The sequence below is a fragment of the Babylonia areolata genome, chromosome 1, assembly GCF_041734735.1.
Source record: "Babylonia areolata isolate BAREFJ2019XMU chromosome 1, ASM4173473v1, whole genome shotgun sequence".
Taxonomy (NCBI): domain Eukaryota; kingdom Metazoa; phylum Mollusca; class Gastropoda; order Neogastropoda; family Buccinidae; genus Babylonia; species Babylonia areolata.
In genome coordinates this window covers 90,887,041-90,903,712 of record NC_134876.1, presented here as the reverse complement: position 1 = coordinate 90,903,712, position 16,672 = coordinate 90,887,041, and the positions used below count along the sequence as shown (strand labels likewise).

Genomic DNA, 16,672 nt, shown 5'->3' with positions numbered 1-16,672 from the left:
TTCTAAAAGGCAGTGTCTTGCCTGCCCATGGAATGATGAAAAAGAAAAAAGAGCTGAAATACAGATAGATGCGGACACACACCCATGCAAGCACGCACACACACACACACACACACACACACACACACACAAATACCCACACACACACACATACACACACAAACACACACACACAGATAACTCTCACTCACTTACTTCAGACCCACATAAGCAGTGGGTGAGAAGAAGAAAGAAAAGAAGAAATAAAGAAAAAAAAAAAGAAAGGGGGAAAAAATGCCAAGAAAGAGACGAGCATAGAAAATTGATTCTTATTTAGGATTAGTATGATGAAGACAGTTTTAGCCAAGAGGTAAGAGGATCAGGAGTTCTGTATTGCAGGATGTCTGTGAGGCTGTCACTTGTTATAAGGGAAGGTTTGGTTTTGTTGTTTTTTTCTTTCTTTCTTTCTTTCTTTTCTTTTTTGTGGTTTGCGGGCTAGTAATCTCACGTTCACTTATATCTATGAATGGATTTTCTTTTTCTTTTTTACCCTTCCATGTAACTTATAAGCAGCCATACTCTGTTTTCGTGAGTGTGCCTGCTGGGTAAGTTCATGTTTCCACAACCCACTGAACGCTTACAAGGATTACAGGCTCTTTAACATTTGTTCTTTTGTATGTGTACACACATGAAGTGAGTTAAGACATGAGCTAGTCTGTACATTTGTTGACCTGGGAAAATGGAAAAATCTCCATCTATAATCAGCTGAGGACCATCCGATTGAAAGAACAATGCTTGTAACCATTTGACTGTTGCACTGGTCATGAGGAAGGATTTATTTGCTGTGTGTGCAGACCATATACGAGCTCCACATTCCAGAGGGCTCCACGCAGACGACCCCAGTGGGTGCTGTGTATGCAACAGACCTGGATGAAGGAGACTTTGGGGTGGTGCGCTACACGTCCGATAACGAGTACTTCACTGTGGACCTGATAACTGTAAGCTTGGAACACACCTCTACAGCTTCTCATGCCCCCCTTTTCTCCCACGGCACCCATTGTGGCCCTTTGAAGACTGAAAAACAACAACAGATGAGAAACCCCTGAGAGAAATAAAAGACAAACAAAAAAATAAAACAACCAGAAACAACAACAAAACTGAGCCACCAAAAATTGAGTCATCAAACCATTTAAATGTTTTTGCAGTTGGAGGGGGAAAGAAAACATCTCATTTGTGATCCTGGTTGTTTTAAGCTTGGCACCAGGAAGATATTACCAGTGTCTGTAGTTTAATTCATACAACCTCAGGTTCTCAAGGTATGAGGAAAACAAACAAACAAAAAACAACAACAAAAAACAGAACAGCTTTGGATGGGGTGTGTTGGAGTGGGGTTGGGGGGCTTCTGTGTGCTCAGTTTCTTTGGATTTCAGAAATGACCCTTTCTTTGCTCCAGGGAAGAATGTGTTTGTGTGTGTGTGTATTTGTTCACGAGTGTAGGTGTGTATGTATGTGTGTTTTTGACTCACTTGTGTAAACAAAGTGAGTTTATGTTTTAACTCCGTGTTCTGTTGTCTGTGTATCCATGGTAAACTTTAACATTGCCATTTTCTCTGGAAATACTTTGTCTGCCAATACCAAATTTGACTTAAACATAGTATGAAAAAAATCTTCACAGTCATACCAATAACAGGTTGTAAGTCTCCCGAATTACGCTGTTTTTTCCAAATCATTAACAGTTTATTTTGTTGAGGTTTGTTACGAAATCTGAAAATTCTAAAAACCGTTTCCCACTGAGTTAGGCCTACTAGCAGGTAGGTTGTATTCAAAGACATGACCTCATTTATCTTGTTCACAATTAAAAGGAAAGAAATACAAACTATGGACAGAACACATAGAGTAATATTAACTACACCATCAACGTGTTTACTGCATATAAACATTCTCAAGGGGACACTGAATTAATTGGAATGAGCATAAAAGAAAAATTGATTCGATCGTTTCTTTCAGCTCGTTGTAGGCCGCAACTGGTTCGTGCAGATCTAGAGATCTACCATGTGTTGCTTTGTGCTTGGAGGGATAGCAAAGTCTCCTTTGCTGCCGAAATAAAAAAAATAATTGAGATATAATAAAACACACGAAAAACATGATTTAAACAGTGTTATTACGTCCACCACAATCACATCTATTCATCGCACGAAGAAGAAAACATCAACATTGCTTCAAGTATTAAATTTAGACAAATGACGTCAGATGCGCCGCAGCATTGGGGATTAGTCTGCTTGTTTTGGAACTAAACATGCATAGTTCGATCCCACTTGCATACCTTTTTTTTTTTTTCTTTTCTCCCAAGCTTATTTTATATATCATATTTAATACAGAGCACTTTTCAACGATTTTTTAAATCTCTTTCTTTTCTCCTCATGATTCCTTAACTGGATAAAGCGTGAAGCACAAGTGAGTCTTAAAGGCTTTGCCTCTTGTTATTTGTGTATCGATGTGTATTCGTGCATGTATGTGTATGTGTAAGTGGTGTGAGCGCACACGTGTATGCAGACAGTGTATATGTATCAACCTGTGCGAGTGGTTACCTATCATTTTTCATTTTAGCCTCTTTCTCAGTGCTTTCTTTCTGGGTTTTTTTTTTTTTTTTTTTACCTCTCTGCTTTGTTGCCCCCCAAATTGTTTAGAATGCTATTTCTTTTATGTATGTATAAAAGTGACTAAAATGAAAATATTTCTGAACAAGGATTAAAAAATATCAGTGTTAAATACAAATATTAATATTGTTACAGTCTATCTTGCTGCTGCTGCTATTACTGCTGTTACTACTGCTACCACTGTTGGTGTTACTTTCATTCATCCCCATTGCATTGTTGATGTTACAATGATTAAAAATGAAATCTTTAACATGTTTGCAGGGCACAGTATACCTGAAATTTACACCCCCTTGTATTTTTGTTGTTACAACAATTAGAAAATTCTTTAACACGTTTGCAGGGGGAAGTTTACCTGAAACCTGGTGCCAAACTTGATCGTGAAGAGCAAGGTACCCATACTTTCCAAGTCAGAGCTTATGACAGTCCATTGAACGAAAGTGTTCGACTCTTCGCCACAACTCAAGTGAGTAGTCTTTTGGGTGTTAAAAAGATGATGTGCAGAGGTAAAGAAGAAATTTCACAGCTCAGAACCAAAAGTTGAAATCACATATGTATTTCAGTTGTTTCACACAATCTTCCTCAGCACAAATGGTATAGGAAAGTTTGGTGTTGTTCAGGCTGTCAGTTAAATGAATTTATAGCTGCATCAATGTTACCTAGTGGTATGTAGAGGTCTCTGTTTCAATGATTGTGAAGATTGAGGAATTTTGTATACTCAAGATGACAAACACTAAACCTTTGAGAAATATCACACATTGGGAACGAGGCCTGATTGAACACATCAACTCCTGCAATTACTAGCACTTCTACTACCACTCCTAGTGCTGGTGCTTCTGATCCGATGACTGAAATGGTTGCCAACATGCTGTTAAAGCTAACAACTTCATTATGTGTTGCATGTTAATTAGCAGCAAAAAACATGAGCTTTTCAACAGAAAATTTCCATTTCTTGTTTTGGTGGTGTGTCAAATAAGAAAATTGATGCTGTTTACAAAAGAAAAGACGCATGGACATCTCAAAACATAATGCTGGTAGTTCAACAGTTGTGATGTCAGAGTGTATGTTTGTGTGTCTGTGCATGTATGTGTTGCCGTGACACTTTTCACACATCTGAATACATTCTAGTAGTGTTTGCATGCGTTTTCAAGGATGCATGCAAAACTGGTTTGTTGTCAAACATGTATTGGCATGAAGAAATGTGCACAGTACTCTAATGGTTTGTTATGTTTCTGCATTCATTTAGGTATACATTGTGCTGGATGACATCAATGATAACTGCCCTCGCTTTATGGAAGGCAATTCCTTCAATGGCACCATCATTGAAACAGCAGATGTTGGGGACCAAGTGTTGGAGATATTTGCAACAGACGATGATGCTGACGACAATCGCCTCATCAAATTCACCATTGATGAAAACAGTTTTCAGCCGCCAAGTAGGTTTCTTTTTCCTCCCCTCACTTTGCTTCCCTTCTTGCCTCCACAACCCCACTTGCTTACTTGATAGATTGGTGATGTTTCCGTCAGCTATCCCAGAAAGGAAGGTGGCAGAATGGTTCAGACATTTACCTGTGTCTGTGAGCGTCTGGGTTTGCATCCTGGTCTTGCCCTTTCAGCCAAGATTGATTTGAAAATCAAACTGAGTGTCAAGTAATTTTTATAAGGCGATAAACCAAGGTCGCATGTGCAGCATGCACTTGGACACACTGAAAAAGAACCCATGGAAACATAAGTGTTTTCCTCTGGCAAATCTCTATTAAAGAAATCCACACTGATAGATATACAGAAATATATTTATGCATATGCAATATACATACACAAATATATATGCAAGAATTACTAGACACTCAGTTTGATTTTCAAGTTAAACTTGGGTTATGCTGTTGGTCAAGCATTTGCCTATCAGATGTGGTTAACTTGTATGCATTTGTCTGAACACTATGGTGATGCCTTATTGAGAAACTGAAACTGAAACTGTCCCTGAAACCAATTTGATGGTGGAGAGAGGTCAGAACAATGAAATATGTGTATCTGACATGAACAGGTTATGAAAACTACAAAATATTTAAAGTGGAATGTGTGCAGGAAACATCCACTTGACACACAAGCAAAACATGTACTTCAGAATTCACAGGTGTTTTACAAAATTTCTCCAGGCTTTTTTTTTTTTTTTTTTTTTTTTCAAAAAAAAATTTTCCACCCACAGATCAGTTCAAAGACAGATACTTGCAGATGAACACAGCACGGTTGACCTAGTATGTTCTCAGCTAATGAGGGTTTACATCTCCAAAGTTCAGCCAATTGTACTTCTCATTCTGTACACATCGAACGGAAAGAAAATCACATTGTGAAATCTGTAGTTCTCCACATATATAATAATAATAATAATGGATGCTTATATAGCACAGTATCCAGAAATCTGCTCTAGATGCTTTACAAAAACGCTTTGTTAACATAAAACATTACATCTATGTTACACACACACACACACACACACACACACACACACACACACACACTGCATACATACATTTTAACAATACATGTGTATCTAACAGCTACCCTAACACATACGCACACATAGTCAGGCACAAACTTACATAAACTCACGCACACACAATACACATTCATATACATAGTTATGTACACATACATATGTATACACACATAGTCAAGCACAGCTAACGCAAAGGAAGTGGACCTGCCACAATTGAACTTACTGCTGAGGGAAAAGGTGGGTTTTGAAACGAGATTTAAAAGATGCGAGGGAATCAGAATGACGGAGGTTATCAGGGAGCTTGTTCCATGTCTTCGGCGATTGAAAAGAAAATGATCTGTGTCCGTAGGTCTTACTTCTGACATGAGGTATCCTGAGAAGTCGAGTATCAGAGGAAGAACGGAGCTGGCGAGACGGGGTATAGATATGGAGGAGTTCAGAAAGATACTTGGGGCCAAATATGTTGGAGACAGAGAGTCAAATTGTGTTTTGGGGCGGAGTATAATAAACTTTGTGGATGTGGATGTGGGTGGATGGATAGAAATGTACAAGTTAGAGAGCTGCTTATATTTGGGATTAATGTGTCCACCCATCTTAGGTGATATGGCTGACAGAGATAACCATCCCAGGAAAGTCAGGAGAAAGTGAGACCTGTCTGATGTTCATGAAGACAAGACAGCATGATTGTTGATTTTCTTTTTTTTTATGTAAGGCAACTGTGAATTGAATACACAAGAAAGAGAGAGTGAAAAGTGTGTTTATTTATATATTCATTGCAAACTATTGTGTGCGTATATCTAAAGATGGGAAAATATTGGAAAGCAGTTCTTATTTATCTGTTTTTATATTGTCAGCATTGATATTTCTATTGTTCTGCATGACAGGTGGCAGAAACCTCTTCTCTATATTGTCCAAATCCTACACTGCCAGCATTGAGTCTGGCCGAATCGAAGTGAGCAGCAGACTGGTTAACAGATCGGGGGTCTACACATTCACAGTGATAGCTTCTGATCAGAAGGGAATCAACACAACTGGAACCATGTGTTCATCCAGAGCAAATGTCGCCATCAGGGTTCAGAAGTCCATCAACGATCCACCTGAATGGCGTCTGCCTCCCTCACGCAATTTCTCCATTGATGTGTTGGAGGTACGTTGATCTGTACTTGTTGATGGCTGTGTTTCAGTCTGAGCCTTCCACTTAATGCTCTGTGTTGTGATTGTTTTGTGTGCTTTATGATGATCATGTCCTACTATAACCATGAGAACAGCAGTGGAGGCAACTGCTGTCCCGACTATGGTCCTCAAAGGCCAACTAGTCTCCAAGGTTGCACTAACAGCCAGTGAAATCTTGCAGAGTTTTAGAGTCATAGTCCTTCATAAAAGACTAAGCTTAAAATGAATTCCCATTGTAATGTTGAAGAAATTGATCATACAGCTCTCACTTTGCTGTTAGCCCAACTGTAAGCTGAGTTAGTCATGCTGTGTTCGAACAGGATTGGTATTTGGCCCCAAGTTTAAAGGGTGAGGTGGAGGTTGGAGTGTGGCCTTCATTGGGGTCTGAGTTCTGTCCTTAGGAAGGTGCCATTTGATTTGACAGAAGTGAAGTGGCAGCAAAAGCATTCAGCATGACTGTCATGTTCACATGCTTTGTTTCTTGTGTTTGTCTCTGTTCTTTCAGTTTATTTTTTAATTCCACGTACATGCGCCTTAGCACACTCATGCACACATTTACACACATACGCATGGGCACACATGCATGAGCACACACATGCATGGACACACATTCATATACACATACACGTACACACACACACATACACACAAAACACATACCCCCACCACCACCCCAGCATAGGAGTACATTCACATACATGTACAGGTTCACATAGATTGTTTTTTTTTAATCTGGATCAGTGTGACACTGGCAGTGGATGACTGGATGTCATGTTCACACACTTACCATATTCATTGATGCAAAATACCTCTTGTTGTTGACAGAGTCAGTACAATGGGATGCTGGTGTATGACTGCCTTGCTGTTGACAAAAACGAAGGAAAAGAAGGCGTCGTTGACTACTACTTCAGAGTCGGTCCAGACTTAGTCCACAACACATCAGAGTTCCGTATCAACCTGGTCACTGGTGTGATCAGCGCCACAATTGTGTATGACCGGGAGCAGGTGTCTTCCTATGTGGTGAGCAGGGAATACCTGGGGGCAATTTCTTGAGTAGATGAATGCTTGGTTTTGTCTGTTCTGTTTGATCTGTTTGGTGTGCATGTCTGCCCACCCTTCTGTTTCTTTCTTTCTTTGTTTTAAATTTTCTAAATAACAAAATGGATGTTTGATCTTTTGAAGATAGTATGCCTTGTTTTGGCTTTTTTTCTTCTTTTTTTTCAGTGAAGTGTGGATCTTTCAGATTTGATTTCACTGTCTCAAATATGAAACTCAAGTTATATTGTGAAACAAGTTTACGAAGTTCTGAAAAAAAAAAAAAAAAAAAAAAAATGAAAAAAAAAACCAAACAGGAAGTGGGGAGCAGTGGATTTGACATTTGGAGCATTAAGATGAAGACAGAAGAAAATATCACAGAGATCATTCTTGGATTTTGTGAGGTTTTGTTTGTTTGTGTTTTTGTGTGTGTTTGTGTTTGTGGTTTTATGTTTGTGTGTGCTCATTCTTGTTTGCATGTGTTATATGCAGGCTTTGTTTTCACATACCTTTTTCTTTGTCACTTGAAACAGTTGACTGTTGTGGCCAAGGACCAAGGAAACCCTTCAGCTTCCTCGGAGACTGTACTGATTGTCAATGTCCTGGACGTCAACGATAATGAGCCACAATTCAACACTAGGGTGTGCTTTCTCTCTCACGTTCTGTGTGTGTGTGTGTGTGTGTGTGACTCTCTGTCTTTGTCTCCATCTGCCTGTGTGTCTTACCTGTCTGTCTGTTTCTCTTTCTCTTAGATACTTGAAACTATGATATGTTCCAACACTTGGTGTGAGTATATATATATATATATATATATATAACGTTATTTTGCTGCTTTATTAATAATCAACATTGTTTTAAGATATGAGCACACTTGAGTGATTTTTTTCTTTGTTTTCTAATATTGTTTAAATGTCCTGTCAAAAATGTAACTGTTCACAGCATGGTACATAAAAAAACAAAAACAAAACAAAAGGAAATTTTCCACATGATTCACAGAGGATTTCTTATTGTGGAAATGGTGTTTGAGAAGTGGGCAGTGTATCAGCAATGGATGACAGCTTCACTTTGATACCCAAGATTTTCAGATTACTCCTGCATTATTGCTACAAAAACGAAAAGCCAGTCAGAGTAGGTTTGGTCAACACAGACTGCAGTGGGAGAGTTTCAGTTTCAGTAGCTCAAGGAGGCATCACTGCGTTCAGACAAATCCATATACGCTACACCACATCTGCCAAGCAGATGCCTGACCAGCAGCGTAACCCAACGCGCTTAGTCAGGCCTTGAGGGAAAAAAAAAAGGTGAATAAATAATAGATAAGCTTACACAAATAAATAAATAATTAAATAAATAAATAATAACTATAATGTAAAAAAAATAAAAAAATAAAATTAAATTAAATTAAAAAAAAAAAAGTGACTTTAAGAGCAAAAGCTGACTGGTCACTATGCTCCACTTTGTTCCAAGGTTGCAGTATCTTTAAGCAAACTTTCATTTCTTGGCATGCAAAGTTAGACACATGGTTGTTGTGGAAGTGGTGAGGGATTTTTTTTTGTTTTTTTTGTTGTTGTTTTTTTTAGTCAGAGTTTTGTGCACCCTGTTTTTGTTTTATTTTATGGTGATACTGCTGTTATAACTGTGAATGTTATGTCTTAACTCCGTGGAGTCGTTATCAAATTGCGCTTGCCGTCCCCAGACACACAGATTTGTATACAAAAAAAAAACTACACAAAATAGCAACAGTGAGTGCAATGGAGAAGCCAGTTGTCACTGAATTAAAGGCAGGTTTCCAATTATATATTGATCACCTATTTCAGTGTACGACGTGATCCCTGTATGGTATCCAATCCAGCATTCGGAAAAATACTTTTGTACCATGTATTTCATCAATGTGAATGTTCATGTGTTCTCAACACATTTTGTTACTGTTTCTAAAACTACTCCAGAATGGTTACTGAAAATACTCCAGACTGTTTCTAAAACTACCCAAGACTGGTTTCTAAAACTACACCAGACTGCTTGCATAAAGGGTTTTGAAATATCCATACACATTCGTACACATTTCTGAGAATTTTTGGAGAAGATTTTGAGCACACACACACACACACACATACACACGCACACGCACACGCACACACACACACACACACACATAAACACACACACACACACACACACACACATATGAAATGGCATTACCACTCATTGACTTGAAAGAATCCAGTCACAAAAGGCCATATGTAAAATGATCAAAGGGAATCAGTCCTGGCAGGAATTAATGTATTTTTTCTAGTTATCTGCTGCAAGACCAGTTAAGACAGTTTTTCAGTCAATGTTGTTCATTAAACTGATACCTTTCGAGGGCAGCCAAGTACCATAATGACACAAAGTGATGTGCAAAGTGATGGCAGTGGTGTGCTGACATGTCTCCATTGAGTTCAGGTATTACCCTAAACTTTTTAGGTTGGGGGAAGTTGTGGGGGGTTGGGTGAATCTGAAATTAACCCTTTGAGCCCGGAGTTCCTGAGCAATTTTAACCCTTCTGCCTGAGCTCCTGAGCCAAAATTTGCAAATAATTGGTATTTAATGTGTCACGGCAGATACAAAAAGAGTGCCCTGACCACCGCTTTACCGGTGGTAGAGAAAAATGACATAATGCCTAGCCACCAGTTGAGCCACCAGTAAACACTTGTGTCGTGTTTTGCTATTGGTTGACTTATATTGAAATCGATCTTTTTTTTATCCAAAGCATATGCACAAAACACAATGAAAAGGCGCGGCCATGTTGGTATTACGTTCGCTGACATCAGAATATTATGTTTTTTTCTGATTGGCTCTTCAATATAAGTCAACCAATAGCAAAACACGACACACGTGTTTACGCACCGCTCAACCGGTGGCAAGGCATTATGTCATTTTTCTCAACCACCGGTAAAGTGGTGGTCAGGGTTCAAAGGGTTAAAAAAAGCAGAAAAAAAAGCTGGTTTAAAGTGAGGCACAGTATAGTGATATAACCTGCACCCTGTGGTGTGACAGACTTACAGGTTCCCCCCCGTTACTGAGGGAATGAGTCCAGAAGACGTTGGCCTGATTGGCACAGTTTCTGCCACAGACAAAGACACTGACCACAAAAACAATAAGGTCTACTACAGAATTGTGGGTGAGTATGAGTACAATATAAAGAGAGGCATTGTGATGCTTAAACTGAATTTAATGTTTGTCTTTTCACCGCATATGGCTTTCCTGTCTCTCCATTAAGTGTAAGGTTCAGTCCTATGATAAAGTCTCTTACCTGAATGGTTCATCGCAGAAGCACTGTGATTTTTATCCTCAAAATGTAAACAAGAGGAGCAGTTCACTCCCAAGTTATCCAACACAGGAAATGGGAATATAAAAAAAAGGGACTGCCAGGGTCTCACTGCAGTACTGCAGTATTTTATTGTATTGTATTCTATTGTATTCTATTGTATTACTCTTTTGTCATGACAGATCTTTCTGTGTTAAACTTTCCTTATCTAAATTTGATGCACTGCTGACTCAGACATGGGAGTGCATTGCTGACCAAAAGGACTGGATGACTCTCAATAAGCTGAAACTAAATGACAGTAAGACTGAATTTATGATAGCCTATCCAAAGAAGTTTCGTCAGCATCCTTCCTTTCCTGACTCTGTTCTGATCAATAGCACACCTGTTTCACTTTCTTCTTCTGTTCGCAGTCTTGGTGTAATCCTAGACCAGTCTCTTTCCTTCCAACAGCACATCAAATATCTGTAAAGTTGCCTATTTGGAACTGTGTAGAATCAGTTCTATCCGCCACTATCTCTCAACTGATGCAACCAAGACATCTGTATGCTCTCTGGTTCTCTCAAGTCTGGATTACTACAATTCTCTTTTGGCTGGCCTTCCCAAATATCTGTTTGACAGACTTCAACAGATTCAGAATAACGCTGCCAGACTCATTTGCAGAGCTTCTAAATTTGACCATGTTTCTCATCTCCTTCAGTCTCTCCACTGGTTGCCCATTTCTGATTTAATAGACTATAAGCTGTCCACTCTGACCTTTTCTGCAGTCAGTGGATCTGGCCCCAAGTATCTTTCTGAACTCCTCCATATCTATACACCATCTAGCCAGCTCCATTCTTCCTCAGATACTCAACTTCTCAGGATACCTCACATCAGGAGTAAGACCTGTGGACACAGATCGTTTCCTTTTCAGTCGCCAAAGACATGGAACAAGCTCCCTGATAACTTCTGTCATTCTGATTCCCTTGCATCTTTTAAATCTGGTCTCAAAATTCACCTCTTCCCTCAGCAATAAGTTCAGGTGTGGCAGGTCCACTTCCTTTGCGTGAGCTGTGCTTGGCTATGTGTGTATACATATGTGTGTGTACATTACTATATACATGTATATGAATGTATATTTGTGCACGTGTGTGTGTGCGCATGCACACACGCGTCTGTTTATGCATGTTTGTGTTTGTACATGCCTATGTGTGCGTATGTGTTGAGGGTAGCTGCTATGTATGTCAAAATGCATATGCAATGTGTGTATGTGTGTGTGTGTGTATGTTTAGTTTTTTAGTCACATTTAGGTGTGTGTATGTAACATTGACATAATATATAAGTATCCATTATTATTAATATTGTTAGATCAGTGCTGCTCTCTCTAGGGAGAGCACATCACTGCAGTGTGCAGCACCTCTGTTTTATTTTTATTTTCCTGACTGCAAGTGAGTATTCATATAAAATGACAAAGTAAAGAAGTGAAAGACGAAGGAAAAGGCTACTGCAATAAAAGGTGCATGCGGAGATCTAAAGCAACAAGTATGTATTGTTTTTGTATTGATCCATGCTTTAAGGAAAAATGAATTTACTTTAATAAAAATGACAACCCACTGAGTCAGGCTTACGAAAAGAATGTTCTGAACTGAATTTTCGTGCTTGCATTTCTGTTCCAGCGGGTAATGAAGACGGCCTCTTTGAGCTGGGAAAAGAGTCCGGAAACCTGACACTCAGCCCCACCGCCACGAATGGCCTTGATCGAGAGACCAAAGATGAGTACAAGATGGATATCCTGGCTTACAATGATGTAAATGATGATACCGTCATCCGTTATCGTCGCTCAACAAACCCTTCTGTCGCAACAGTCATAGTTACCGTCCGGGACATCAACGACACTCCACCCAAGTTTGTCAAATCAGATTACCATGGATGTAAGCTATACCAGTGTGCTCTCTCATTCTTCACTGTTGAGACCCATCTTTGTTTCTTTTGTATTTTTGTTTGTAAATTCAGAAATTTAGGATGATCTGATTCAAACGTGCTGATATTAAAAACTTTTGTGTTGTGATAGATTGTTGGTATTGTTTTTAAGTGTGAGAAAGTTTGCTACATGGATCAAAGAGTCTTTTACATGTGCATTTGATCTTCTGCACTTATACATACACAGAGGGAGTTAGACACTAGCAGATACGCACATTTGTTGAGTTGGGAGACGGGAAAATTATCCACTGGTGTGTTTACCCACCAGGTGCCATGGCCAGAATTTGAATCCAGGACCCTCTGATTTAAAGTCCAATATTGTAGTCACTCAGTTCTTGGTCCTGTCATGTCATTGTCTGACTTAAAAGAGTGTAAAATGGTGTACTTGATTTTTGTATATTGTTGAAGTACCATTTTGTGTAATGTTTTAAGTACCACTCCAACTTTCAATTACATTTCTGCGTTTCTCTTGGTAATCTTGGATTATTTAATGTGTTAATAGCATTTCTGACTTGAATTACTCTTGTTTTGTTAGCAGGTGTTATGATTGTGTCAGGCAATAGTAGTGTGTGTGTGTGTTTAAAAAAAAAATTGAGGGGGAGGGTGGCTATGTGATTTTTTTTTTTTTTTTTTTTTTTTTTTCCTCTTGTGACATGCGCTTTGTCTCAAAAGACCCTGTTTGGCTGTGAGCAGGTGTGTCCCGGGATGCTGGATTTAAGAAGAGCATACTGACGGTGAAAGCTGAGGACCCAGATGTGAGCCAGGAAGATCCTGTCAGTTACTCCAAGGTCAGTGAGGACACAGGTGATTACTTCACGATTGAAGCAACCAGTGGCGACATCGGCAATGCTAAATCACTTCGGAAAATTGGCCACAATGTTGCTCTTCTGCGAATCCAGGCCAGCGACGGTGATAGCGAAGGCGCCAATGCCGCAGAGACATCTGTGAAGGTATGTGTAAGCAGCTGGTATCGTCTGGCCTTAACTGGGCCCAGTGCTCCTTTCACTGTCTCTTGATTCCTTATGTAAGAGCCGTGTCTGTGTGTTATTGCAATAGTATATGCTTGAAACAACAAACAGCAGCAACAACAACAACAACAACAACAACAACAGAGCTGCCTTTTCTCTGAAGAAGTGTTTCTTCCACAGGAATAGCTTGTCTTTGTTATGAATTCTGTGTTGCTTGAATTTGATGCATTACCTGGACCATGTGGTTTTCCCTCAGCTCTTTGCCTTTGTTTTTCTTGTGTTAAGTGATTTATAAGTGTGTGTGTGTGTGTGTGTCTGTGTATATGTGTGTGAGAGAGTGTCTGTATGTTTTTTAGATGTGTGCATGTCCATGCATGTGTGTGTGTTGCGTGTGTTTCTGTGTGTGTAGTTGTGCATTTACTTGGTGCGTAAAGAGTACTCAAATTTTGATTATTGGAGAATGTGAGTTGTGAACTGTTTCTAGTGTCTCTAAAACCCAGATTGTCAGAACAACTAAATAGCATAGTGTCCAGACACCAGCATTACCAGTAGTAGGAAAATGGGACAGGCCCCAGGAATCCTACAGATAGGTGTGTGGGGTGGGAGGGACGAGGGAGGAGGGGGGGCACGTAGAGGAAGGTCCTCCTGCCCACAAAGAACTGATTGTTCTGTATTCGTACTTAAATGATGTTCTAGCTCCTCTTTCCAGGGAGAGTGCATCGCCACAGTGCAGTGCCAACCCTATCTCTACAGCACCCAGATCACCTCTCAAGGTCTGTGGGGTGGGGGCGGGGAGGGTAAGAATCCTGATCTGTGAATGAGACTCAAAGCTGTCGACTCCCACTTCCAAGTTGGACGTATTACCACTAGGCCTTCAGAATCACCAGATCATTTTTGACTCACTTGTGTAAACAAAGTGAGTCTTATGTTTTAACCCGGTGTTCGGTTTCTGTGTGTGTCCGTGGTAAACTTTAACATTGACATTTTCTCTGCAAATACTTTGTCAGCTGACACCAAATTAGGCATAAAAATAGGAAAAATTCAGTTCTTTCCAGTCATCTTGTTTAAAACAATATTGCACCTCTGGGATGGGCACACACAAAAAAAAGAAGCCTAATTATATGCAAACTGCATTTACTGTTATATTTATATTTTTTGTATTCTCTAAACTTGGCACTTTGATCTGATATTCTGACCCAACAGCAAGAGCAGTCATTATTGTCATTTTTTGTTCAAACAGGAACTTCTTTTGCTAAGCATGGAAGTTTTATTTATTTTGCAAACGTTTTGGTGCAGATAGTAAAAAGGGAAATTACTCTGTAATTAATGTTAGGGGACTTAATTTGCTTTAAACTGATCTTTCTCATCTTAAACATTACATTTTGAAATTATACTCAATACATAAAAAGATTGTGCGTTTTACTCTCAGTGTACAGGTTTTTTTTGTTTGTTTGTTTGTTTGTTTTGGGGGGTTTTTGGGTTTGTTTTTTTTAAGCGCGAAGCTTTATAATAACAAATACAGAACACATTTTAACGATTAGGTGTTTTTTTTTAAGTGTATCACAAGTGAGTCTTGAAGGCCTTGCCTCTCTTGTTTTTGTTTGGTTTTGTTTTGTTGTTTTTTGTGTTTATTTTTTTGTTTGTTCTGTTTTTTACTGTCCTGCATCGTTCTATCTCTCTGACTGACTGGCTGACTTGACTGCGTTCACCAGCCCCTCTCTCTGTGCCTCTGTCTCTGTCTGTCACTCAGTGGTTTATGTCAGTCTGTTATAGAATTGTGGATCTTTCTACTGGCTTGTGGCATGTACATGACGTGCCTTTTTCATCTTCCCCCTCAGATCTTCATCACGGATAAGGAAAATGAAGTGAAGCTGGTAGTGACCCTGCCTTCATCAGAAGCTCGCCATCATCAGGACCAGCTGATCAGGTAAGGACTGACAGAGAGACTGATTCTGACACATCTCTCATTGTGAAACACATGCTGTCAGTTTAGTGTGACAGAGAATAATGCTGTACATCTCTGATTATGAAATACACATCGTTGGCTCTGTGTGATGGATAGAATAATGCTGACACATCTCTGATTTTGAAGAGTGCACAGTCAGTTTTATGTGACCGAATGATGCTGGCATATCTGATTGTGAAGTGCACACTGTCAGTCTTGTGTTACAGAGAGAGTAATGCTGGCATATCCAGTTGTGAAGTGCACACTGTCTGTTTTAGGTTTCTATATGGGCGCGGTTGATACACCTCTGCATATACAGAATGGTAGAATAAGTGAAGAAAATGATGGTTAAGAAGGTGTGTGTTGAGTTTTGTATCAAGTGAAAATGTAAGTTCATTAGAGTTAGAAATTATATGAGTGAGAAATGTATGTGTATGAGAAAAAACGGATATATAGAGCAAACACAGTCAGTGAGTATTTAAGAGAAATGTGAATGAGAGAGAGAGAAATTTGAGAGAAAAGAGAGAGATGTGAGAGAAAGAGAGAGAAATGTATGTGGGTGTGAGAAAGAATCGTGAGAGAGAGAAATGTGTGAGTGTGAAAGAAATAGAGAGAGAAAAAAAGTGCATGAGAAAAACAAGAAAATGAGATTGTTCATTCAAGTTAAATGATATTGCTAAGCATCATAAATCATCAGGTCTCTTGTGCTGAATGTACTGAGAGATTTTGATTTGATTCATTTTTGTCCAGACAAAATGATTGCTTCCTAGGATGAGCCACAATAGTTATTTCTTTTTGTGTGTGTGTGTAAATACAGATTTGTTTTTATCTAGATTTATTTTGTATATGTTCTAGAAAATTCATGATTCATATATCAGCTTGTTTTGCATTAGAAAGAATGGCTAATGTTGACTTGATGATTCTGTCTTCCAGAGCCCTGACAAACACAAGTGGGATTTCGTATGTTTGTATTCGGGAGATCCGTGATCACATTGGTGATGATGGGGCTTACTCGTACACCATGTAAGTGTTTCTGTCATTGATGTGTGCAAGTTATACTTTGGTTCTGGCACAGAAACAGTGGCCTTACTCTCACGTCACTGATCCCCATACTTCACCTACAACCACACTGTTGCTCACTGTTTCAGTCCCAGTGGTGGA

The 16,672-nt window shown here is 39.2% G+C and overlaps 1 protein-coding gene across 2 annotated transcripts in view; it reads left to right on the top strand.

Moving 5' to 3' along the window:
• LOC143289160 (cadherin-87A-like) overlaps window positions 1-16,672 on the top strand; it is an 80,096-nt gene that overhangs the window by 46,970 nt on the left and 16,454 nt on the right. For both annotated transcript variants that reach the window (XM_076598077.1, XM_076598067.1), the window contains exons 26-36: window positions 834-977; window positions 2,977-3,099; window positions 3,880-4,069; window positions 6,015-6,277; window positions 7,129-7,323; window positions 7,872-7,979; window positions 10,372-10,495; window positions 12,295-12,549; window positions 13,292-13,548; window positions 15,405-15,493; window positions 16,445-16,534. In XM_076598077.1, coding sequence (XP_076454192.1) covers window positions 834-977; window positions 2,977-3,099; window positions 3,880-4,069; window positions 6,015-6,277; window positions 7,129-7,323; window positions 7,872-7,979; window positions 10,372-10,495; window positions 12,295-12,549; window positions 13,292-13,548; window positions 15,405-15,493; window positions 16,445-16,534 — 1,838 coding nt within the window. The remainder of the gene's footprint in view (window positions 1-833; window positions 978-2,976; window positions 3,100-3,879; window positions 4,070-6,014; window positions 6,278-7,128; window positions 7,324-7,871; window positions 7,980-10,371; window positions 10,496-12,294; window positions 12,550-13,291; window positions 13,549-15,404; window positions 15,494-16,444; window positions 16,535-16,672) is intronic.